At 45.0% G+C, this 26206-nt stretch overlaps 1 protein-coding gene across 1 annotated transcript; it reads left to right on the top strand.

Moving 5' to 3' along the window:
- Window positions 1-982: 982 nt before the first annotated feature.
- On the top strand, window positions 983-25797 carry LOC115038520 (adhesion G protein-coupled receptor L1). The gene is made up of 26 exons (XM_029497251.1): window positions 983-1054; window positions 9561-9680; window positions 11308-11521; window positions 12010-12119; window positions 13008-13022; window positions 14237-14444; window positions 15039-15303; window positions 15400-15739; window positions 15817-16110; window positions 17317-17420; window positions 17560-17745; window positions 17862-17900; window positions 17997-18177; window positions 18278-18400; window positions 18546-18763; window positions 18856-19029; window positions 19467-19679; window positions 19777-19997; window positions 20092-20158; window positions 20282-20370; window positions 22195-22363; window positions 22478-22627; window positions 22713-22809; window positions 22913-23023; window positions 23440-23460; window positions 23816-25797. The coding sequence occupies exons 2-26, from the start codon at window positions 9611-9613 to the stop codon at window positions 25795-25797; spliced, it is 5661 nt and encodes a 1886-aa protein (XP_029353111.1). The 5' UTR covers window positions 983-1054; window positions 9561-9610.
- The last annotated feature ends 409 nt before the right edge of the window (window positions 25798-26206 follow it).

The following is a 26206-nucleotide window of genomic DNA, read 5'->3' as shown; positions in this document are numbered from 1 at the left end:
AGAGAGAGGGAGAGAGAGAGAGATCGTCAGGAGAAGAGGAGGAAGAGAGAAGGACGGATATAGGCGAGGCCAGGAGCGGGAAACATTATCTCTCCTGGCTGTCCAGCTGTTGTCTTTTTGTTTGATTTACATTTTTTTTTTAAACCTCTACACAATTTCGTCACACGATTCCTGCCTCCTTTTTTGTCTTATTTCTTCCTTGTTGTTGTTTTTTTTTTGTTGTTTTTTTTTTATTGCATAAAAAGCCCGATATATCTCCAAAGCCGCCCCGATGTGGCTCTGCGCCTCCACACGATTTTTCAAGGATATGCAAAGCGTCTGCTGTCACGTCGACGGTATTCTCCGTTAAATGCAAGGATGTAAATGAACGCTGTCGGAAGCGCATGATCAACGATGACAGCCGGGCTCGATGAGCTGTAGAAATCGACGAAGGGGCTCAGAGCGAGTCGGGGTCTGTGCGTCCATTTGCGCCTCATTGTTGTTTTGGTATATGTATAAATATAAACATATATATACATATATATAAATGTGTGTGTGTGTGTGTGTGAGAGAGAGAGAGAGACCGTGCATCCCTCCGCTGTCCACCGCCTCATCCATCGGAGCTATTAGGCCTGTAGCCCGCTTCCTCTCTGAGCATGAAACCCGTGGGAATTAAAGTACCGACGTGACGCAGGGTCACAGCGCGCAGCGGCCGGACTGAGGGAGGGCGTGAGGTCCGGCGGAGCGGAGCCGCACACAGCAGGGGGGAGGACGCCCAGTTGTTGTCGGACACATCGCGCTAATGACTGCCGAGTCCCCCCACACGCACACCCACCCCCCCGCCACCACCACAGCCTCCTCCTCCTCCTCCAACCGCCACCGCCTGAGCAGTATTTAGTTCGTTTCCAGCTGTCATTCGTATTATTATTATTTTGTTTGTTTTCATGTGTCGGCCAGAGCGGAGCGGGAGAAAGGGGGGAGAGTACAGTGGGTGAGGGCGAAGAGAGACGGAATGCGGGAGACGCAGTGAGAGAGGAGGAGGAGGAGGAGGAGGAGGGAAACCGGAGAATTGACGGTAAGATATGGATACGGGCTATGAGGAATGCACCCCGCCCCTCCTCTCTCTCTCTCCCCCCTCTCTTTCTCTCTTGCTCTCTCTCCCCCTCTACCTTGGCACACACACACACACACACACACACACACATGATCGATGCCTGGGAAAACGCTGCAAATGCCCCGCTCCTTTGCTGCTGCTGCTGTCAGGGGCCATCGGATCTGGCGTGCCTTTAAAGCTGGGTCACTGCTACGGGAGCGTGAGGCACGAGCGCTGTGAAATATTCATGGGCACGTGATCAGCCTCCTCTGGTCTGGTCTGGTCGTCTCAGGAGTGCAGGGTGGAGAAAGTGACACAAATGACCCAGGGTGTCCCACGTTGCCCCACCAGAGAGGTCTGTCCCTACGTTCATGATTACACACCTTCATTGCAGTGTCAGTGGTGTGTGTGTGTGTGTGTGCGCGCGCGTGCTGCAGTGACAAGTGTTGCATATATGCACATTGGATGGCTGCAAATGCAGGGCTGGGTTTGGATGTTTGCAAGGTTTGCTTTGGCGTTTTTGACCCCCATGAGGACAAAAGAAAAGGAGAGGAGATGAACGCAGACCGAGCGAGAGCCCATTATCAATATTTCAGAGAGACGAAGAGAGGATTGGGTCAGTGGAGGAGGCCAGGGAGGGAGGTAAGAGCCACAGCGAAGGGGAAAGATACACAGGTGCAGAAGGAGAAAGGAGACAGACGGAAACAAGAGAAGGTCGAGGGAAAAGAGGGATGAGAGCAGAGAGAGATAGCTGAGTGGCTGTCAGGCTGAACCTGCTAGTTTGTGTTGCATCATTTCATTTATGTGATCGGTACATTCTGTATGTAAGAGAAAATGGTGACTGACCTGAACTGATTTTTTCACACACAAATGCCTGCATTTACGCTGTGACTCACCCAGTTGTGTGTGTGTGTATCCGTCTGCGTGTCTGTGTGTGTGGCTACACTGTGCACATTAGATGGAAAGGAAAAAACAAACATAACAAGGTTTGCTTCCACGTAGAGATCATTTACATCAGCCACCAAGGAGAAACTCTCAGATGCGAATACACCGACACACACACAGACACAATTGGACTGTACTTTTGACCATTGTTCTTGCAAACGCACAATATTCGTCATTTTATTTATTTGGACCACGTCAAACAAGTTTCATCATGTCTCTTTGCATCAGTCAGACACATTGAGTCAGTCAGCTTGTAGGCCTGTTCAGAGCTGGGGGTGGAGGTAACACTCTATCAGCATCGTGACATGAGACTGAATTTCAAGCATTATGATATTGTGTTGTATTGTATTGTGTGGCCAATCCGCCACAAAAAAAAACAAAACTTTGCTTCATTTGACAAACAATTAAAACCTTGATCGTAGATGAAGATGTGTAGGACAAGTGAAAGCAGCAAATCCTACCATTTGACACGTTGCACAAAGTTTTTTACATATTGCCAAATATATACACATATATATTCATAATTACAGATATATTATGATTTCTTGTTATATTTATCAATGCCCATAGAGTCTAGTTGATGTACAATTTTCTATGATGTATGAAAAAAATAAGTGATTCATGATCCAGCAAATTGGCAAATAAGGCCTTATGTTAGCAGGAAATAGCTGCTTTTGAACCTGACCAGACATCCTGAAGACAGACCTTAGATTTCTGACAGGAAACAAACACGTCTCAGACCTGATGTGCAGCTCTCACTTGTTCTGCCTCCCTGCAAACAAAAGCCCCTGGATGCACTTGGCTCTGCTCCGTCACACCTCAGTCAATGAACGTTTGTGTAGCGATGACATTTTGTCACGCCTCTGGATCACAATCGTGTTTTTTGTCTCTGAATTTGTCTGGGTGACACATTGAATAGTATAAGGTCATGTTGACACACAAATCATATATGGCACAAAAGGGCACGAAGCGACAACAGGCGGCACAAGTCACTTCAATATTTGTCCAACAATATGTTCCACACGTAGCTATCCAAGTCTTATTCTAGAAAAGAGCAGAGTTGAGCCAAAGCCATATCATTGCACAGTGACTAAAAACTCTAGATTACTTCTAATGGTCAATGTTGCAACTTGTCAAAATAAATTTTTGTCCCTTTCTGAAAGCTGCACTCAGTTAAAAGTCAAAGTTGCGATGTGAGATGCTGCAGACATTAAAAAGGCTGTAAAATTAAAAGCTCTGTGGAAAGAATATAAAGAGACCGGACTCTTCAATATAACTTGACCATAGATCATAAAACACACAAATCATTAACCATTGATTGCATCAGAGGAGCTGATCGAGGACAGGATGGGGAAAATGACCATGTAGCAACTTGCTGTTGCAAGAATGATTTTGCTCGTACATACGCAATCCTTTTCCTGGCCCTGTCCTCCTGTCAAGATTATCTCGCCACGCAGCACCTCTTTGGAAGAAACATAGACACCCTTGTTTGTGCAAAGTCCTCACACCTTCCATCCTGAATACATGCATTCAGGCAGCGTCATGCCCTTCATACTGCCACTGCAGATGTTTATCATGAGAAACACATTATGAAAAACAAAGAGATTTGATTCCTGGTCACATCTTCAATTTTAGATTTTCCAAAAGCTATAGGTCAAAACTATGGAAAACTTAACATCTTATGACTGACGAGAAGCATCCATCCATCCATCCATCCATCTTCTACCGCTGATCCATTTCCGCCTTCAGTGGGGGGGTTGCCGGAGCTAATCTGGGTGAGGGTGGGGTACACCCTGGACAGGTCGCCAGCCCATCGCAGGGCCGACATACAGAGTCAGACAGTCAAGCAACCACTCACGTTCAGACCTACGGATAATTTAGAGTCACCAGTGAACCTAGACATGATGTCTTTGGACGGTGGGAGGAAACCGGAGTACCCGGAGGAAACCTACACAGGCACGGGGAGAACATGCAAACTCCGCACAGAAAGGCCCCAGGCCTGACGAGTAGCAATTATATTAATATCCATCCATCATCTTCTGCTGCTCATATACATCAAAGTTGTATTAAACTAGTAGCTTATATCAATAGAAATTGTTCTTTGCAAGAAGGTACTGAAAAACGTGATATGCTAATTAATTTTGCACATATGCATACTCCTCAACAGGCTTTCGTGCTTTGGCCAATATGATAATGGAGCTGGTATTGGTATTGTGATATTTAAAAAGGTGTTAAACAATAAAAAGTCTTAGATTCGACTTGGCAAACACTAGAATGTTCTGTTGAGCAGATCTGCAGCATGCTCCAGCAAGAACAGCCTTATCTGCTACCTCGTTCATGTATGAGCTTCTGACTATTATGTGGCATCAAGACTTGTTGCCTGGAAGCAGCAAATATGTTTGTCTAAGATGTCTAGATCAGCAGGTTGAATGTAATTATCATTTTCATATTGGTTCATCGTCAAGTTCTCATCATTTTGTCAATTAAATGTCGGAAAATTCTGGAACATACCGAAACCCATAATGATGACCTCAAAGGTTTTGCTTTGGCTATCTGACGATAACTTATTCAGCCTATTCAATTTTCTCTCATGTGTGACGAGGGGTTAAGTTGGATTTGGTGGGTGGGAGAACCCTAGCTCTGGTTTAGCTGTGCGTAGCGGACAAATGAGTCAGTGAGAGAAAGACAGGGTAGGTAAACACTTTTTTTTTTTGATGGTCTACCAACCCTTGTTCTTTTTGATCAGATATATTCATAGATTATTTGAAGGCGCTGGATTACCCTAGACCACCGCAACAACCTAACTAAAGCATTTCAGTACTTGAAACCAAATGTTGGCCATTTTTGTCAGATTTCAACCACTCTGCTTCATGATGTACGCTGATCAGGTACAAAACAAAAAACGCCCGAATGATAAATGCTGCAGATTGCGCCTCGAGAACACTCGGAAATAATTTTCTTTAACTCAGTGGGCACGCTCTGAGGGCAGGATTACAATCTTGATAAGTATGTGAGGAAATTCATCAGTATTTAATCAACCTCCTCGCAAGAAATTCTGTTTAAAGAAAGTGAAATGACTGTTCAGAAAGCATCTGTCTGCCACATGTAGTCTACAGCTAGAGATTCATGGAAAGCCAGGCCAGTGAAGGTGAACATTATGGACAATGACCCAAGATGAATTTGAAAATGAATTAAAAAAAAAAGGGGGGGGGGGGTCTGGATACATCTCCAAGCAATTTCCTCATGTTCTCTGCCTGCAACAAGCAAATGATTGACAGAGGGCAACACTTCGATTCCCCAGAGTAACACATCGAGCAGACAAACATTCAGACTCTAAAACCCCATAAATGGCTTTGACTGTGACATGTAGGCCTCAGCCCTCTGGGAGATGCAGAGGTCAATGATCTGAAACAGGCTCAGTCACAGAGGGCACTGTTGTTTTTGTTTTTTTTAATCCTTATTAATCCTGAAATATTACCGTCAGTGACAAGAAAAATCTTGCACTCATTATGAAAAAGTATTTTAACCAATAAAGCTTTAGCTTTCACTGTGCTGTCACTAGTCTAATCGCTATTCTTCAGCCTCATTTCTCATTCACACACACTCCCTGTCTCTGTCTCTCTCTCACACACAAACACACAGACACACACATTCGTTCTTCCATTAGGAACATAACACTTTAAGGCTGTGTTGTCACTTTGTGCTTTATATCAATCCAGCCTCAGGCACTGATAGCTCTCTGACCAGAAAAGGGAGAGGTTACTCTCCCTTCTCTCTCTTTCTCTTTCTCTCTATTGCTTTTGCGGCTTCCACCTCTAACGGCGTGAATCTTTGTTGATGGCATGATTTCATGTTGGTTTGAAAAACTTCCCACAGGCTGACTTTAATGGCTTTCAGGTATCATTTTCTTTCAGCACCAGCTCTCCTTTTCTAAAGTTTTGAGGACCCAGGCCACACAGGATTTGTTTGGCAGACTCACGATCAGCCTTTGTCATTAAAGGTTGCTTTTCATGATCTTTTCATCTGTCAGTATTTTTTTTTTATTAAAAGATGGGTCCTTTAAACTCTATAGTGAAAAAGAAAGTGTGCCCACTTAAAGCTCGTAAATTGGAAGCCTTGGAAGAAATGTTTTCTTTATCCAACAGCTCAAATGAGCAAATATGTTCAGATGACAGTGATATACATATGAAAAAAAACTAAAAAAACAAAAACAAAAAGCAAGTCCTCATTTCAGAAGCTGCAGTCAACAGATACTTGCCAGCTTTTCATCATACATTAATTAACCCCCTAAAGCTCAACGGTATCTGTCATTACGAACTCAAGCTGTGAATGCAGAACTTCCCTTTAAAGAAGAGATTAAAAGTTTTTAAATATACTAAGAGGTCAAATGTGTCAAATTATGCCCAAAACACCCAGACTGCTTCCATTTGATGGAACGATGCAGCGCTAAAAAATTGAATGCTTCACTCTTCCAGCTTCATTGCCCCAAGAGACAGCTTTGAGTGAAATAATTCAAGCAACCTTAAACATACTATTTGGGAATTAAAACAAGAAACTGCTAAGGAATGGATGTTGATTAATTTTTACTTTCAGTACACAATTTGGGATAGGAAATCGAGGCCCAATGTTTCTATGTTTTGTGTATGCACATGGTTGTGGTATGTATGTGCATTAATGGCTGTGTGTGTGTCATTTATTTCACTCCAGGCTCACCACTCATACACTCCCACTTAGAGATCGCTTCTTCTCCATGTAGGCCGGCTGGTGGCCCTGGGCTGGATTTTGGTTGCAGGCTGGAAGTGTGTTGCTACAAACAGGGGGGACTGGGTGTGTGGCTTTGTCAAGGCCCATCAGTGTCCTTGCTCTACTTACCCTGCATGAACACTTAAGGGTTTGTGTGTGTGTGTGCTGTGTTTAAAATGAGTGGGTGGGGGGTGGGGGGCAAAGAACATGCTGCCATAAGGGTTTTGGATGAGATTGGCTGCATTGTGTGTGCACATGTGTGTTGATGCAAGTGTGTGTATATATGTAAGAAATAAAGGAAGGAAAGGTTCTGCTGAGAGTGCGCATAAGTGTGTGTGTTTGTATCACGGTGGTCCTGGGGCCTTTATTATTACAGTCTTGTTGGTTCAGTGGACTTAAAGAAGACAAAGGTCTGTTTTTCTCAACGTGCGTGTGTGTGTGTGTGTGTGTGCTGGACTATTACATGCGCAAGTGTTTGAATGCATGTTGGACATTCGCTGAGGACTGACCTAAATCTGTCTGCCATCATTACCTAACAAGAAGATGGAGAGAAAAGGAAATCACAAATCAACATACGCAAGCTGTTTGCATGTACTCTCTCACACACACACACACACCAATTTTTATTATTTTTGTAGTAAACATATAGGATGCCCTGCTCTAAAGAGTAACCCTAACCTTAAATTATATGGAGACAATGATGAAGGAGAAGATGCATTTAACAGTCTTAGCCACTGTTATGTTGAGCGCTTCATTACACTGAAAGCTTTCAGCCAACGATGTGCTCAAAGGATGCGGGGGATTCAGAATCTGTGCTCGTTTTCTACACCCATGTCAGGAAATCATATGTAATTGTAATCCCTGAGAAAAACCAGTTGCAGAGAGTGAAGACCAGGTTCAAAGTCACAAGCAATGTTTTGTGAAGATGTCGTCTTGACAGCTGTTCATCGGAAAATATATGGATGAAAGACAAATATCTGAAGAAAGGAGGCCATTCATTGTGAGAAGTCTGCCTTCACAGACAAACATGCGACACTTTAAGAAGGCCTGTCTCCATGATAATGTTTCACTAAAGCCAATTCCCTGTTAGTTTCTGACCAAAGCACCACAGATAAAGCAGCTACCATGCTGTTACTCAGTGTAGAGACTGAAGAGCCATCTACCCAAATGCCCACAAATTGGGTTTCCTTCTGAGAGTTCCAATATGGAAAGGCTTGTTTGTGCTCTGCTGGATAGTCCTAATTGACCAAGAAGTAAGGCCTAGCAAAACAGAGCACGTCCTTTAAGGCTTCAGCTAACTACAACAGTTGAAGGGGAAGAATTAAAGGACGGTGAGAGGGTCCCAGGGCTCACTGGGTGAGGTTACAACTCCACAACCCTGATCGATCTCCCGCCTCTTTATATCAAAGTTTGCATGCCACTTAAAGGAAGGTGCAACTGCTAGGCACAGGCACCCTACTTCCACATGGTCGTGTCAAGTAGGATGCATTACAATATATCAGCACAGGTCGTCAACAGTGGAAATTAGTCCCCACTGCTGCAAGTGAGCTCCTCATATCAAAACTGGTTTACAGAACCTCAGTTCTTAGATCAGGGAAGGAAATACATCCATCTGGGGATGTCATTTCAAAAAGAAAAATGGTGACCAAAACACTTTTTCAAATGAATAGTCAATACAAGACCTCCAAAGCAGGTCAGTGTCTTCCACTTCTCTGGCGTGTACACTGTGACAAATCCACAGCTCTGTTCAGAAGCAGTGGGAAGCACAGCACATCTTCATAAGCTTCATCAGCGGGTCCAACATCAAGGCAACGTAATGGACCCTGGATACTTAATGTGCTTAGCATTTAATGTCAATTAACTTACCGAGGTCCAGTATCGCCATCCACCTATTGTGTAATGGACTCTTTTTAACTACTTTCCACATAGCTTAGCAATATTTAATTATTTCAGTTCATTAAATAAGATTTGAGACCTCTATCAGAGATGGGCATCCTTCATGAATGGAAATACATCGTTATTCATTCTCTGGAGCACATTTATTATTGTGATTGTATGATATAAGAGGACGATAGTGTGGTTTATTTTATGCTTTCTTCTTTTGTTAGCTCATACGTGAATTTCCGTGCAAGGAATATTTAGAACTGAAAAGACCATTGTTGATGCTTCAGCTTGTCTGCATGTTCTCCTTGAGAACTTGGGCATCGCCTTCTCGTTGCTTTTGCATTCGGTCAGCCGTTCACCTTGTTACCCCGGCCCTGCTGAGGAAGAGCTTGCCTCTGTGACATTATTTATTTAAGATTACTGAAAGGTGGCCTAAGCTGAGCCTGGCTCTCTGCCTGCGTGTGGATGTGTGCGTGAAAGTGTGTGTGTGGATAGCAAGATTAAGACTCTTTTATGGGTCAGTGGCCACTGTAGCTTCTGGCTAATTACGAACTTAAAACACGTACCCACACGTGTGCGCTTTCACTCCCAAACACACACACACACACACACACACACTCTGATATGCACATCCAAAGGCTCTCTCTCTCTCCCAGACTGCACTGTGCTATCACCATGGTAACAGCAGATTGAGGGACATTTCGCTGCACTGATTGCTCAATTGTTATCTCTATTTCTCTCTCTCTGTCTGCCTGTCTCTATTTTTTTGTCCTTCGGCCCTGCTGTGTTTTATGACATGCATTCTTTCATTGTCATTGTGCATTTTTGACCAGCCAGCACACACACACAGAGAGACCTGCACTCAGAAAGGTGGGTGTTGGTTCTCAATCTCACACTTCCACTCCTTACTCTCCAGGCTCTTCTAACACAGCTGGTGGTGTGACGCGCAAACTCTTCCTGCCCAGCATGGCTATGTCACTGTGGTTCCTGGGGGTGTGTGCTCTCAGTCTGGCACATGTTGCCCCTTCCGGCCAAGGTAAGCAATTGTGCTTCTAAGGTGTTGATCCTGACAGAGCATTCAGCAGGATGAATCACAAGTGCTGCAAAGCGATGGAGCAATAGATTAAGAAAAAATATAAATTGAAGTCATGGTTTTGCCTGACGTGAAATGCTGACCTCTAAAAAAACGGTGAAGGCATCTTGGCAAGTTTGGGAAAAGGTGTGACCTGAATCATCAAAAGATTTGCAGAAAATTGGAAGCAGGCTTACTGCTAGAGGGAGTTTTACGGGTGCAAGTAACGCAGCATCACAGACATTCATTGTGCACTGGCAGCATACGGATCACAGCGACATGTTTGGCTGTGTTTAATCCTGATACAGTAAAAACCTTTTCATGTGTCAGTGATACTCCTGATGATGTGAACACCATCTAAATGGGATTAGAGAAATGTTAATGTGATTTTCTCCAATAACCCTGGTTTACATGGATTAACGTCGAAGTCAGGTGACTTTGCATACAGAGGTGTGGATGAGTGAAAACCAGCCTTCAAGTGAAAGAAAACAGAAGCCTTTTACTGCATTTGCTGATCACCTGACAGTGAGAAGTATAAGCCTGATCCTCCCCACTGAATGAAAACACAAGAGATTGGGATGTACCTAAGCATCACATCATATGAAGGTGTCACAGCGGAGGTGAGGTGTGATTTATGCCATTAATCACACTCTCTGCAGCTCATAATCGGAGCAATCTTTTACACGTGCAATTTAAAGATTAAATGAAATCACACACGAGGTGTTCACAGTGACAGAAGACATAGGTGGAGTTAACTATCTGGTGCTTATATCAAACAGGCCCACTGGCATTGATTTGATTAAGGCAGTGTTAAGTGTTTACGTACGTGGCATTTGGTGTATAATTGCAGGATTACTGCTGTGTATGTCAACATGCCGCTTCATTGTATTACATTTACATTTAATTTTATCTGTAAAATTGATATTTAAAGGGAAACTAAAATGATTTATCACGTAAAGCTAAGTACCCTTAGCATAGGTATACTTTTCAGCCAGGGAAAATTATGTCCTAATGTAGCTTTGCAAAGACCACTGGCCACCCCTGAACCCTAACATCTGTTACATAATTTATTACGAAATCTTTATGGTGCCCAGGCAATTAATCCTAATTACTTAAGTGGTCCTATCGGATAGGTTGCTATTAAATTTTGCAATCCTGGGGCCTAGAATGTTGGCATTACTATTGTGGGAATATTAGGATGCTGACCTTAGCATTGACTTACCATTGTATCATGTGTGCAAAGTTCAGCATGACAGAACATGGTTGCAGACTGTCTGTCTTTTTAAAAACCCCCCCTGCTTTATGAAAAAGGTGCAATAATAAAATGCTGCAGTATCTCTGTAGCTTTGCAAAGTGGCTGCTCCAAATCATATATCATCTACATCGAGAGATAAAGTGGCAACAACCACATAGACCCCCTGTTTCCCATCCATCACTAAAAAAACAACTTAAATTCTCCCATTTAGGGCAGTCTGAAAACTATGTACACACACAGCTCTGAAAAAAATTCTTCTCTCTATTTTTTCTTTCTTGTTTTTGAGTTTTGATTTTAACCCACCCCATCTCCTCCACTTTTGTCCCTGTTGAGCAGCTATGTCACGGGCCGCCATGCCGTTTGGGCTGCTGCGCAGGGAGCTGGCTTGTGAAGGTTACCCTATCGAACTACGCTGTCCAGGAAGTGACGTGGTGATGGTGGAAACTGCCAACTATGGACGCACCGATGACAAAATCTGTGATGCAGACCCCTTCCAGATGGAGAACACACAGTGTTACCTCCCCGACGCATTAAAGATTATGGCCCAGAGGTGTGTACGTGCTGGGTCACACATCCACAGTTACTTGTGACTATGTAATAACTGAGAGCATGCACAGGCACATAATGTAGTTCTTGTTCTATTTTGAGTTTGTGCGAGTGTATTTAAAGCGGTTCAGCTAATCAATAAGACAATCTATGATTTTGTACATACAGTATATGTGCTCTACTACATAACATACATGAGTGTCCGTGTCAGGGGAAACATTAGACGAAGCCATTGTTTCTGTTGTAGGTCATGTGTTCATGCAAGCACACTAATCTCTCCATCTAAGTCTGAGAGAGTGGCTGCACCATTAGTTGTGTACTCAGCAGTGTTTTCCTAGAAGAACTGATCAATATTCACTGAGAGGGAGCAGGAGAGTAGACAAATGGGTTGTCCTTTGCTTCCCCTTTCCTGTCTGTTAATCATTCTCCCTCCCTTATCTGTTTTCTCACTGAATCATTCTGCCCACCATCCATCCATCCATCCATCCTCAGGTGTAACAACAGGACTCAGTGTGTGGTGGTTGCAGGGGTTGACGTGTTCCCAGACCCCTGTCCTGGAACATACAAGTACCTGGAGATCCAGTATGAGTGTGTACCTTATAGTGAGTATGCATATATAATAATATATGTTCCTCAATAAACACACACACACATATATACACAGAACGATCGCACATAAATACATGTTTTTGTGCACACAAAAGACAGAAATGTAACCAATTTTTTTTTTATCAATCAACATTGTGTGTGTGTGTATGTTGATTGTTTTCCTGAAAGTGTGATGGCTAGAAAAAGTTTTTTTTTCTCAGGGAATTTTTTGCATGTACGTGTGTGTCTGTGTGTGTGTGTGTGTGTGTGTGTGTGGGTTTGTCTGTGTGTAGTGCAGAAAGAAAGCTGGATAAAGAAAGTGCAGAGTGAGAAACTGTAGGACATTTGCATACTGTGTGTGTGTGTGTGTGTGTGTGTGTGCGCGCATGTGTGTGCGTGTGTTTGTGTGGGTGTGTGCGTGCAAGGGTGTGCGTTTGCACTTGCGTGTGCATGCATGTGTGTTTTCCTTTCCAGATTCACGCCACAGGAGTTGCTCTCTTTTCTCCACAGGAGCCTGATTGAGGGAAGGAGAGATCAGGGGAGGTTTCAGGGGGGGTGGGAGGAGAGGTGTGTGTGTGTGTGTGTGTGTGTGTGTGTGTGTGTGTGTGTGTGTGTGTGTGTGTGTGTGTGTGTGTGAGGGAGTTGGACAAGAGGCGTATGCTGGGTCTCTTTTATGCTTCTTTTTTCTTTTATGTAAACTATAATGTTGTGGTGAGAATGAGTTCCAAAGTCTTTATCTGTGCATTTCCTTCTTTCTTTCTGACTTACTTTCTTACTTTGCTTGCTTGCTCTCTCTCTTTCCTTTCTCTCTTGCTTGCTTTCTTGCTTTTCTTTACTTCCCTTCTTTCACCCTCTGACTTCTCTTTCTTTCTCTCCCTCTTTTTTTTCCTATGCTTGAGTAGAAGTGGACCAAAAAGGTAAAGACAATATATTGTAGCATCTTGATCTCTCCTTACCCCCGACCCCTCTTTTTCCTCTCCTTCTCTTCCTCTCTCCTACCATTTCTCTCTTCCTCTTACCCTAGGACGTTGTTTCGTAGTCATGCTGGATGTTGCCCCCTTTTTTCATTTCCTACTTGGTTATTTTTCCCCCCATTTTATCCATCTCTTGTTGTACGGAAACTCGTCTTTTTATCCAATTTTATCCAGGTTCTGCACCTAGTCTCTCTTCTTCCTCTCTGTCTCGCTCTCTCTTTCTATTTCTCTCCAGTTTCTTTCTCTCTTGCTCCTGGTCGATCTCTCTGTCTCTAGTTTCTCTCCCTCGGCCTCTCTGCACACACAAACATGAACATAATCTTCTTTTTACCTTCTCTGCTCTATTTCCTGTTTACACACAAACACTCTTTCTTTCTTTCTTTCTTTCTTTCTTTCTCTCGCTCTCTCATCCACTCATCCTCCTCATGCTTATTTTCCCTTTTCTTCCCTTATAGGAAGAGCCCCTTATTTATCTTCATAGGAAAAATAAGACCAAATGTGTGTGATTGTGTATCCGTCTGGATGTGTGCTTACCAAGCACTGCTTATGTGTGTGAGTGTGTGTGCATGCCTATTTGCATGCCAGTGTGAGACTGTACAGTATACATATGTGTCCATACGGTTATTGACATGTGGGTGGACCAATTTTTGTGCTCGGTGTAACTAACTTGCCCTCTCATTCACTTCAAGGCAAAATTTAGCACCGCCTTCTGCGTCCCTGACTCTACCTCACACTCTTCACTCTTTGCACTAACCCACACACACAAACACACACACACACACACACACACACACACACACACACACACACACACACACACACCACATACATGCACACAAACCTTTCATTGCAGTGTCCCTGTTGCATTACTCACCACACACACACTAACAGTGTGTGATTACACTTTTACATCTCTTCTGTTGCCTCATATCAGCACAGGTGTTTTAAATCCCTCTCTCTTTTTCTCTTCATTCTTTTTTCTTAATCTCGCCGCACCAACTGCATCGAACTCAATCCATTTTTCATGCATTGATCAATTTCTTCCCACACCTGCCACTATCGTTCCACTCTCTTCTCACTTCCCTCCCTGCTCTTCTTTTTCCCTCCCTCTTCCTCTTTCTTACATCCTGCTACTCCTCCTAACTCCCATCTTCCAGTTTTCGTGTGCCCTGGTTCACTGCTCAGCATCCAGCCAGCCTCCTCACTCCTTGAGGCGGAGCATCAGTCAGGCGCGTGGTGTAAGGACCCGTTGCAAGCTGGGGACAGGCTGTACGTGATGCCATGGACGCCATATAGGACAGAGGTGCTGTATGAGTACGCCTCCTGGGACGATTACCGCCAAAACAGAATCACCACAACGTATAAGTGAGTCATGGCAGCATGTAGGATATGTACTGTTGAAACAGTTCATTCATTTATTGGTTACTTTTGGGTTTTTGAAACAGAGGGTAACTGCCATAGTTCACATACTCAACCATGTTCTGCCTTCAAACACAAAGTGGCAAACATAGTTAGTGTAGCTTCCTGTCCCTTGGTAATAAATCTCTAATTCTAATTGGGCTTGTATAATTGAAACACACCTAGCATTACCACCAAGTAATATTAATATATATTAATAAGACATAACTTGCGTAACAATCATAAATGGTCCAGGGATCATGATTCAAATTTTGTGAAACACTGATATATGTGGCATTTCTTTGTTTTTCATGGAGCCTGACTGCTTCAAACAACAATGGCAAAACAGAAATCAAGAAATGTTATGAAAACAGGTTTTCACTTTGGCAGAAAATCACTCAAGCAATCACTCAGAACAAGAAGCTGACTGTCAAAATGAGTTTTTAGGGACTTTCAATTTTATTTTCTGAATTTAAATAACATTTTCTAAGATTTTAATTTAAAAAGTGTCATTTAAATTCGCACATGGGCCACATATTTATTTGTCCCTGTCTGTCCTAGGTTGCCCAGCCGTGTGGATGGTACAGGCTTTGTGGTGTATGATGGTGCCGTGTTTTACAACAAGGAGCGGACACGCAATTTGGTCAAGTATGACCTGCGGACACGCATAAAGAGTGGTGAAGCGGTGGTGGTCAATGCCAACTACCATGACACCTCACCTTACCGCTGGGGAGGGAAATCAGACATCGATCTGGCCGTGGACGAGAATGGCCTTTGGGTGATCTACTCTACTGAAGCCAATAATGGGCGCATTGTTGTCAGCCAGGTAGGCAAAATAGAAAGAAAGATCAATGATTGGAAAAAGTGGGATGGGAAGGGGTTCACGAATACCTCTCTTCTCTCTGTCTCCCCCCTTTTGCAGGTGAACCCGTATACTCTGCGCTTTGAGGGTACGTGGGCCACAGGCTTTGACAAGCGTGGGGCCAGCAATGCCTTCATGGCCTGTGGCGTGCTCTACGCTGTTCGCTCTGTCTTCCAGGATGACGAAGGGCAGGCAGACGGCAGGGCTGGAAGCGACATGGTGGTTTATGCCTACGACACCAGCCGTGGGCAGGAACTGCCAGTTCAGATACCATTCCCCAACCCTTACCAGTACATTTCCTCCATAGACTACAATCCCAGAGACAACCAGCTGTATGTGTGGAATAACTATTATGTGCTGAGATACCCACTACAGTTCACTCCACCGCCACCCACTAAAGGTTTGGAAAACCAGTCCAGATGTGTAACTGGGAAAATGTGATGAATCCAAATCAGTACATTGTCTTTGTCCCGCCAGGTCCCCTCTCCTCTCTGATGACGACCGTACGCTCCTACACAGCTACTGTCGCATTGACCCCAGTTCGCCCGTCAGCCTCTCACCCAATTGGCGTCATCAACCGAGGGCCCTTTGACCAGCGGCCAATCACAGCCATGGTCCCCCTGACGCCACGCCCTCCGCTGCGTGTCCCATTGGCTCCTGGTGGTCCTGGTCAGGTGGGCGGTTGCGAGGGTCGGGTAGCACGAGGTGTGCAGTGGCCCCCTACGCTAAAGGGAGAGACTGTGGAGAGGCCCTGCCCGAAAGGGTCACTTGGTAGGTGTTTGTGAGTGTGTGCAGATGTGTGCCGTACTGTGTCCATGTGTGTAATGTTCCCTTGTGTTTCTGTATCTTGTTTCCCTTTGAAATACAGTCATGTGCCCTCTCTTTGAACTTGCCTTCAGATGAGACACAAGAAGAAACAGTGAGGTTATTGTGTTGAGAGGGTTCATCAACTCTTCCTCTCGCTGTGCAGCTGTCTTCCTCAGCCCAGAGCTCCCTCTGATGAGAAGCTCTTATGCATATTACGCACATTTTACCTTGTCTCAATCGTGTCAGACCTCAGTTTACCGGCAAGGTGATGAGTATAGCAGGGCATTACAGAAATTTAAAAACAGTTTGAACCTAAAATTAGATGTTTGTCAGTGAATAACCCTCTGTTTTTCACTCAATACCAAAATAGAAATTTATAATTTTGCAACATTGAAGAAGGAGAAGATAAAGCATTTGACTCAATTACTTTTTTTTCTTCATTTTAGTTTTGCTTAGACAATATATGTACTGTAGCTCAGTCTCAACTTTTTCATCAACCTAATTTCCAGCAGATCAAACTGTTTTTAGCCAAAAAAGTGATAACCTCCCACTACATGTGAAGAAATCAATCAGGCTAAAGAAGCTAAAGCAGGTTAAGGTGACACCAACTATTTTTGTCATTTGCGGGTGATGAAGTCAGACTGAATACTAATTTGATTTACCTACATTGATTAGGTGGACACAAACACAGCTCCACATGAAGACTGGTGTTGCTCCTTGTTTCCTGGTTGTATAAATTAGATGTTTTTGCTTGTCTGTGTGTGTGTGCACATTATGAAACACTAATACATTCATGGTCTGTGTTTTTTCGCTGAAATACAACAGCGGGGCCAGCCCTAAAATCTGGACTGACTTCTTTGAGTTGGAGTTTCTGAAAAAAACGTTCTACAAACTTTCTTCTTTAAAATTGCTAAAGCAAAAATAAACACCCATAATAATAATACATTTATTTTCAATGTTATTTTGTCAAAATAAAAGTCTTAGAAAGTGACAGTTCTAAACAACACACTTGATGTGTCACGCTTTGCTGCCAAAGGTCAATCCAAATATTGTGCAAGATTTTAGGCTGCATGCAAGTTTAAGAGTTAAAGGAGGTTATAAGTGGAAGGAGAGACAGCAGTCACAAACCACCTCAGGTCCTGTAAAATATCATCTTGTTTGCATCCACAGGCATAGCTTCCTATCAGTGCATGTCGTCTCCAGTGGGTTGGAGCTCCAGAGGGCCTGACCTTTCCAACTGCACATCTCCCTGGGTCAGCCAAATTGCACAGAAGGTTAGCTGCATGCAAAAGCACACACAAATGCACACACCCACACACTGTGCAAATGGCCTAAAACCAATTAGCAGTCCTCTCTTAAATGTTAAAATATTTGACATTATAAACTTATAAACAACCCCACCCCACGCCATAGATTAAAAGTGGAGAGAATGCAGCCAACATCGCTGGGGAGTTGGTCAACCTGACCCGAGGGCGGATCTATGCTGGTGATGTCAGCATGTCTGTCAAACTAATTGAACAGCTGTTGGACATCCTGGACTCCCAGCTCCAGGCCTTGAGACCAGCCAATAAAGAGTCTGCAGCACGCAATTACAACAAGGTAAATCGTCCCCATTGTCAGTGAGGATGTGTACTTGACATTTCCTAGAAATGAAAGTGGAAATGTCAGCAATGAGTATTCTAACAATAAATGTCTGGTTCATTAATTTTTCTCAGCTGCAGAAGAGGGAACGTACGTGCAGAGCCTACGTCCAGGTAAACTACAACTAGAGAGAAGGATGGACAGACAAGCTGATTGACTGACTGACTGACTTGACTGATTGATTGATTGCTTTGCTTTTTCTTTGTCAGGCCGTCGTTCAGACAGTTGATAATCTCTTGGGTCCTGAGGCCTTGGTGTCCTGGGCTGATATGAGCAACAGTGACCAGTCACGCTCTGCGTCACTGCTGTTGGATGCCGTGGAGAAAGGAGCTTTTCTATTGGCTAACAACCTCTACGAGGGCCGTTTCAGCGACAGGGCACCAAATGTTGGTATGTGGCCTCTGAGTTTCTTTCTCGCTTTGGTTTGCATTCTGTGGGAGCCACCAACTCATCCAGACTTTTGTCCATGTCTGTTCCTGTGTGTGTACAGATCTGGAGGTGTATGTGCTAAATACAGAGGCAGACATACAGGACTTGACGTTCCCTCACTCCTACGACAGCGACAGCATCCTGCAGATATCAGCTCTGGCTCTGCAACAGTACAGTAATAACGGTACACAATGACATTTTGTACATGCTAATCTCAGTATTCTACTCATCATAAGACAACAAACATCATTAAATATGATAAATATTTGATCATGAATGAAGAAATATTTATCCTTGTCTTTGCCATGTCGTCCTCCCATGCCTTGCAGGCCAGGTGAAGCTGGTCCTCTCTCTCTATAAAAACCTGGGCTCCTTCTTGACCACGCAGAACTCAACTCTGCGGCTGGGGCTCGGGCTGGGCCAGGGGTCAGAGGTCATGCGTAAGAGCCTGGTGGTAAACTCCCATGTGATCTCAGCATCGGTGCACAGAGGATCCAACAGAGTGTACCTCTCAGAACCAGTGATCTTCACTCTCAGACACCTGCAGGTGTGTTTGGAAATGTCTGAAAATGAAAACCAAATTCTTAACACTTTGCATATATTGGGTCTCTGAATGTTTTGATGTGGTCGTCTTTCCAGCTGGAAAACCACTTTGGCCCCAACTGCTCTTTCTGGAACGCATCAGGGGTTTCTGGGAGCGGCAGGTGGTCTACCCAGGGCTGCCGCCTGTTGCACACCAACAACACGCACACTACCTGTGCCTGCAACCACCTGTCCAGCTATGCTGTGCTCATGACCTACCAGCAACCTGCTGTAAGTGCGACAGCACAAAATAGTGATAAAATCCCTTTCATGGCAGGGATAAAGATTCAAGGGTGCATCTACTATGCATTTGTATTTTTTGCTTGACTTTATTCAGCAGTGAAAAGAGGCTTGTTCAGATTATGTTTGTCCTTAAGAGGATATAAGATGGAGTGATTGAGTGCTGCTTACTGACTCCAAAGTCTTCCACCCTTATGCACTCAGTTACTGTAGCTCAGTAAGAACCCCCCCCCAAACACACACAGTGAGAAAAACTGCAGGGAATATTGCACCAGCAGAAAACTAAAGCAAGGTGTTCTCAAAGACGTTTCCCTTGTTGAATTGTCTTGTGGCTCCCACATTGGTTCACATAGTCTTAGCAGTCTGATTAAAAAAACATCTTGATAGAACTCTGACTTTTTTTCTTTCTCTGTGCTTCTCTTGGTCAGTTTGGGGTCGGCGTAGAAGAACTTCTGGTCTATGTGGTGTCTTGGGTTGGAATCTCTGTAGCACTGGTGTGTTTGGCTGTGTGCCTTACAACCTTGTGCTGCCAGGGGGCACCTTGGCACACAGACCACAGCACCATCCACTGCAACTTGTGGGCGAACCTGCTCATCACAGAGCTACTCTTCCTCGTTGGCGCCAACAAGACACAATATACAGTGAGACCTGAGATCCTGGATTAAATAACACATAAGAAGTATTTACGAGCCCAAAGTATTGCTTGCAGATTTTCACTCGTTTATTTCCCCTTCACAGGTTGTGTGCTCCATCATTGCCGGCTTGTTACACTTCTCACTGCTCTCAGTGTTTTGCTGGTTGTGTCTGGAGGGGGTGGAGCTGTACCTGCTGCAGCGGGAGGTATTTGAGGGGCGTAACTCCAGGAGAAAGTATTTCTACCTGTGTGGCTACTCTATTCCTGGACTGGTGGTGGCTGTGTCTGCAGCGATAGACTTCAGAGGCTACGGCTCAAAGACTGCGTAAGTTCCCACATCAATTCCTGTATCTGCCTTTTAGCTCCCACACTGACTGTTATTTTGGAGATTCTTATTTTCGATTTGTGCGTTTTCATAGATGTTGGCTACGAACAGATAATTACTTCATCTGGAGTTTCCTTGGACCTGTTGCTGTCATCATAACGGTGAAAGTTAACAATCACTTATATTTTTCATGTTTCTGCTATTAAGTCATAATAAGATCATTATCCTCACAGTCAGACACATTTTCATAAATATTGAACTCTATTTGTCCTTTTTGGTCTCAGTTGAACCTCATTGTCTTGGTGATGACCTTACATAAGATGCACGGCACTGCTGCTTTGAAGCCAGACTCTAGTCGCCATGACAACCTGAGGTTAGTATACTGCCTCATGCTGATCTTTTGGGGGTGATTATGCATTGGTTCATTGTATCTCTTTAGTTTTGGCTCCAGTCATGAACATAACATAATAAAGATCAATTTATAACACTTCAATTGACAAAACAAACGTGCTTTTCCTGTTTACTGCCCTGTTGCGAGCCATTCATGATCTTAATATTTTATTTTATAGCTTTCATATTTGTGGCATAATGCTGCACAGTGGGGCAAAACAAAAATTAAATTGAAAAAAAAAATCATTTAAAAATGAATGTTTTGCAAACTGGAGGCTCATACGTTGAGGAAGCTCAGTTCATTTAGAGATGAGGATTTAATTAAAATATTTAAAACCCCACCAAAGTGCATGTTAAAACATCAGACAGAAGGAACAGTCTTTCTTTTGTCTAAGTGAAACTCCAGCTTTTATTATATAGCAGCATTTTGAATAGCTTCAAGTCAAGTACAGCTTTTGGAAATGCACTGCAGCAGTGTTGACAGCTCTGTGAACTTTGCAGTCTGTGTCCTTTTGACTGAGAAAAGGTTCAGTCTTGGTAAGGTTAAGTGAACACTTAAACAGAAAGGCTACATAAAATGAAAGAACTTGCATTGAATAAGATAAAAGGAAATCTAGGGTGGGTGTTAGTGATGTCATTTAATCTGTCTGAATCCTCTTTTATTTGGTTTCTTCAGTTTTTATTTTAGACGCATGAGAGCTTGCTGATGCGAGAATTCAGGAAGATATGAGTGTCTAAGCTTTGACATATTACATGCCCCTAACTCCTCAGCTCCACAGTAACTGTTGAATATTGTGAATTTCAAACATGACAGAGTTGAAGAGCATACTCATATAAAAAATTGCTGCCTGAAAAGTGAAGTTGACTGAAAACTTGTAGAGCTAGTTTGTCTCATCCATCCATCTTGGTCCACTTATCTGAGGTCGGGTCGTGGGGGTAGCAAGTTCAGCACGGAGCCCCAGACTTTCCTTTCCTAGGCCACATCCGCTAGCTCTGACTGGGGATCCCGAGGCGTTCCCAGGCCAGAGTGGAGATATAATCTCTCCACCTGGTCCCCGATCTGCTCCCAAATGAGGCGCCCACGAGGCATCCAAAGCAGATGCCCGAACCACCTCAACTGGCTCCTCTCAAAGCAAAGGAGCAGCAGCTCTTCTCTGAGCTCCTCACCCTGTCTCTAAGGGAGAAGCCAGCTACCCGTATGAGCTCTCTTCTTGTTACAACGGTGCGATACAGTGACTGCTGCACCACTCCTGCTGCTCCAATTCTCCGGCCAATCTCACGTTCCAAGGTCTCTCCATTCGCGAACAAGATCCTGAGGTATTTGAACTCCTTCACTTGGGGCAAAGACTCATGCCCAACCCAGAGTAGACAGTCCATCGGTTTCCTGCTGAGAACAATGGCCCCTGATTTGGAGGTGCTGATCCTCATCCCAGCTGCTTCACACTCAGCTGCAAACCTGTCCAGTGAGAGCTGAAGGTCACTGAGTGATGGTGCCAACAGCACCACATGCGATCCTGAGCCCCCCGACCTGCAACCCCTCTCCTCCTCGACTGTGCCTAGAAATCCTGTCCTTGGAAATCACGAACAGGAACAGTCACATGGTGGAGGCTGACCCTCACTTGGAACAAGTCCAACTTACTGCTGAACACCGGCACATAGCTCTTGCTTTGGGCATACAGAGATTGGATAGCCCTTAAAAGTGACCCCCTCACCCCATACTCCTGCAGCACCCCCCCAGAAGCTCCCAGGGGACCCGCTCACTGAAAAGTAAATGTTGTTCATGTTCTTTTCCTTTGGTGTTTTTCAGGGCGTGGGCTGTGGGCTCCCTGACGCTGCTCTTCCTGCAGAGCGTCACGTGGTCCTCAGGCCTGATGTTCCTGTCTGCTCCGTCTCTCCTCCTGGCTTATCTCTTCTCCTCCCTCAACACCGCCCAGGGCCTCCTCATCACAATACTGCACTGCAGCCTCGCGAGGAAGGTCAGTCTCTCCGTGGGTGCTATCAAGCACCTGAATGTGTGTCTCTCTGTGCCAAAATGTATGATTTAATTATAGTATGTAAATCAATATTTTCCATTTGAACATTGTATCTAGGGCCAGAAGGACTATGGTCGCTGCCTGCGTCTCTCGCAGTGCTGCGCAACTTCCTCTTCCAGCTCTCCAGATTCTGTGAAGGGTTCTGCCCTGCGGTCGAATAGCCGGTACACCAGCAGCCAGAGTCGAAGGGCCACTGCTAACAGACAGGTAGACTACAATGCACTGTACCTGTCTGCATCATTGTCTCTTGGTCTGAGTCAGATCTGACCTTGTGTGAGATATTTCTTTTCAGAGTCGCATCAGAAGGATGTGGAACGACACCGTTCGCAGACAGACTGAATCGTCCTTCATCGCAGCAGATGTGAACAACACTCCTACGCTTAACCGAGGCGAGTTGATCATTTTTATTTGCCTTTTAAATCTCAGCATTGTCGTCTCTGTGGGTGAAGAATGTGACATTTATTCTCTCCCTTTCTCCTCCTTCTATCTCAGCTCCTTTGGGAAACCATTTCCTCACTAATCCAGTGTTGCAGACTCATGCTGGAGCCTCTCCTTATGACACGATGCTGGCCCAAGGATACAATCAACCTTTCACCTCCACAGGTATCCCTCATTACAGCTTTATGTGACTCTTCCTCTGTACCACAGTTTCTATTTCTATCTATTTTACTTACCCGCTCTCCTTTATGTTGGTATCTTTGACTGTTTTGTTTTTTTGTTTGTTTGTTTGTTTGTTTTTTTACTATGTGCACACACTACTTTGCAAAAGACGTCGGGCCCCATTAAAAAATGTCTATTTCCAGTCAAGCATGTAGCATAAGAAAGAAATATGTAACAAACTGATAGCAGGAATTGTGATCTAAGCCTTTTGCATGGTAGGGTTTGTCATTTTCTGTTTCTCTACAGTATGAATGTTTGATTTTTATACCTCAAATGCTTTTTTAGTTGGACTTGTTTGTCTTTTAAATGTTTTTTGACACTTTCCCTCTTTGTCTTTCTGTCTTAACGTGGAGCAGTAGGAACCTTCAGAAACAAACAGAGTATGAGCTCCTTTATTGTGCTCGCTTGAATCATTGAGCGCCACTTCCTCGTGCACTGTGGTTCAATTCATAGACAATCTGTATCTACCATAGATTTCCTCTCATGGAATATATGCACACAGTAACTATTCATACACCATGAGTGACATAATATACATCTCCTCCATGCAGCTACAGACTTTACATTTCATCAAATGACGATGAGTAATATGCAAATCTTCTAAAGCTACACCTTCAAAAGGCAACGGAACTCTGCTCATTCCTTCACACATTCATTCATGCCCATCTATTCATGGAAATATTTGATCGTGTCCTTGTTCTTCTGTAATTGGCATCTCCCTGTCTCTCTGAACAGAGGGTGGTGTGTCTCAGAGCCAGGAGTCCTGTGGTTTGGATAGTGTATGTCTCAATGGAGGCTATACCCCCAACACCTTCACTCTGCATGGCCTTGGGACAACACCTGGGTCCCGTGCTGGAGTGGTGGGCAGCACTGACCTTCTGAGGGAGGGAGGAGTTGGAATAGGGGGCGATGACATCTCTCCAGCCCTCCTCACCCCTCACGGGGCCACAGATCTGAGCAGCGGTGTTGGAATACGCCGTAACTTATCTGATGCAGCAGCTCTGGAGAAGATGATCATCTCAGAGTTGGTGCAGAGCAACTTGAGGCCCTCGGTTCCCATGCCTGTTCCTCCTGAGCGCTACGGAAGCCTGGCGAGGCCTCACCACCAAGACAGGGCACCTCTTCCTCACACTGCCACACTGACTCGACACGCACAGCCACCCCAAGAAGGCTGGGCTGCCACCATGCAGCCAAACACACGCCTCAATGCACAAGAGGGCTGGCCACATACAAGACACTACACACAAGATGCTGAGACACATTCCACCGCACGTGGACAAGATCATGCCACAACACCAGGCTTACAAGAAGGCTGGTCACATGCACGTGCTACTGGAGATTCTGAGTCCCATGAGCTGCTTAAAGAAGGGGACAGGTCACAGCTCCAAGGCACTTTGGGTCGCCGTGGACTCCAAGAAAGGCAGCAGGCACGTCCCCCTGATGTTCAGGCTCGGCCCTACTCTACCCTGAGCCGCACCCCTGGTACTCTGGCCCGCCACCGCAGCACAATGGAGTCGAGTGGAGGGACTGACAGAGAGAGGGATAGAGACCGGGATCGTTACCGGGACAGGCCACTGCCGCCTCCTCCACCACCTCCCCCACAGGAGTCTGAGCCCCTGTACAAGACTCTGGAAGAGCCGCTGCTGATGAAGCAGAGGGGGGGAGCAGACACATGGAGAGGTGGCCAGGACAGAGAGAAGGACGACACATTTCTCTTAAAAAGGGATGGAATGATGGATGAATGGAGAGGAGGAGTTGAGAGAGGGAGGGATGAGTCCTTCACCTCTCAGAAGAGAGAAGGAGACATGGATGAGTGGAGAGGGGGCATGGAGAGAGGGAGGGAGGAGAAGAGGGATCTCCTGGAAAAGAGAGATGGAAGGATGGAGGTGTGGCGGGGAGCAGCCGAGGCAGATCAGGAAGAGACTTTTATAACCCAGAAAAAAGATTTTGGAATTGAGGGATGGAGAAGTGGGATGGAAAGAGATAAGGAAGAAACCTTATTTTTAAAAGACAGAGAAGGATGGAGAGCTGGGGTTGAACGAGAGAATGACAAACAGAAGGATAGAGCCCTGGACGTGTGGAGAGGAGGGATGGATATAGACAGGGATGAGTCTTTCCTGTTTGAGAGCAGCAAAGATGGAGGTCTGGATGGGCGGAAAAGAGGGAAAGGATCTGTTCGGTATCATGGTGAACGAGACGATTCAGACAGCTTTGCTCTGCCTTTAACCCCTGATCTTGACCTTGACCCAGACTCCTCACCAATCTACGCCAGAGATTCAAACCCCTCCCCACTGTACCCCGGGGACCAAAGCTCTTCGCCACTCAGCATCTTTCCCCGAAGTTCTACCCCAACAAATATATTTGCACCACGAGACACCAACTCACCTCCCAGCAATCTCTACCCCAGACACTCCCCCCAGGTGTACAGCCGAAGCAGTTCCCCCCCTCGCTTCTATACTCGCACATCTCCGCCAACACTGTCATACCCCGACAGCAGCCCTGAAGGTCCAGAAGAAGTCAGTCCTACTGGCCAGCCCCAGCGGCCCGTCCTGGAACTGCCCTACAGCCTGGGTCGGCCCCCGCTGGGTCCACGGCCCAATCACCTCCAAACCTTCTACCAGCCGCCACCGCTGGCATCCAATGGAGAGGCAGTGTACACAGCTGAGCCCACCTCTGAGGGAGACGACGGACAGATGCAGCGGGTGACGAGTCTGTGACTAGGGCGGTGGTGATCGGGGCATAGAAACCAAGGAGGAGAAGGAAAATGGAGAAGATAACAACTAACGATAAGCAAACTGGTGGAATTGATGATACATAGGGAAAGATATAAAGGATAACGATGAAGGATGAAGATGGTAGCGATAATGATGGTAAAAGAGATGGCTCCTCCCTGCTTCTATCTCTCGATCACCACGAGACTGCTCCCTTTCCATGTTTTGTTACTTTTCTATGACTGTGATCCATTTTTAACTCTTCCTCTTCCCCTCTCTTTCCTGAAACCCTGCTGTGTCTTCCCTTCTCATCAGTGCTTATCCTTATTCGCCCATCATCAAAGTTTCTCTTGGTTCATAGGCTGGGTGTTGCCCCTCCCTGTAGCAAGCAAACAGTGTGTCAAAGAAGCACTTG

The sequence above is a fragment of the Echeneis naucrates genome, chromosome 1 (assembly GCF_900963305.1).
Source record: "Echeneis naucrates chromosome 1, fEcheNa1.1, whole genome shotgun sequence".
NCBI lineage: Eukaryota > Metazoa > Chordata > Actinopteri > Carangiformes > Echeneidae > Echeneis > Echeneis naucrates.
The sequence above is the reverse complement of the archived record's forward strand: the minus strand, read 5'-3'. Positions and strand labels throughout refer to the sequence as shown.

What these genes read in the sequence shown, in the direction of transcription:
- LOC115038520 (XM_029497251.1), top strand. Translation starts at nt 9,611, where the DNA reads ATGGCTATGTCACTGTGGTTCCTGGGGGTGTGTGCTCTCAGTCTGGCA. An exon ending in CGTGCAGAGCCTACGTCCAG is followed by an intron (nt 17,901 to 17,996) that starts GTAAACTACAAC and finishes TTTCTTTGTCAG; the next exon opens with GCCGTCGTTCAGACAGTTGA. An exon ending in AGTCGCCATGACAACCTGAG is followed by an intron (nt 20,371 to 22,194) that starts GTTAGTATACTG and finishes GGTGTTTTTCAG; the next exon opens with GGCGTGGGCTGTGGGCTCCC.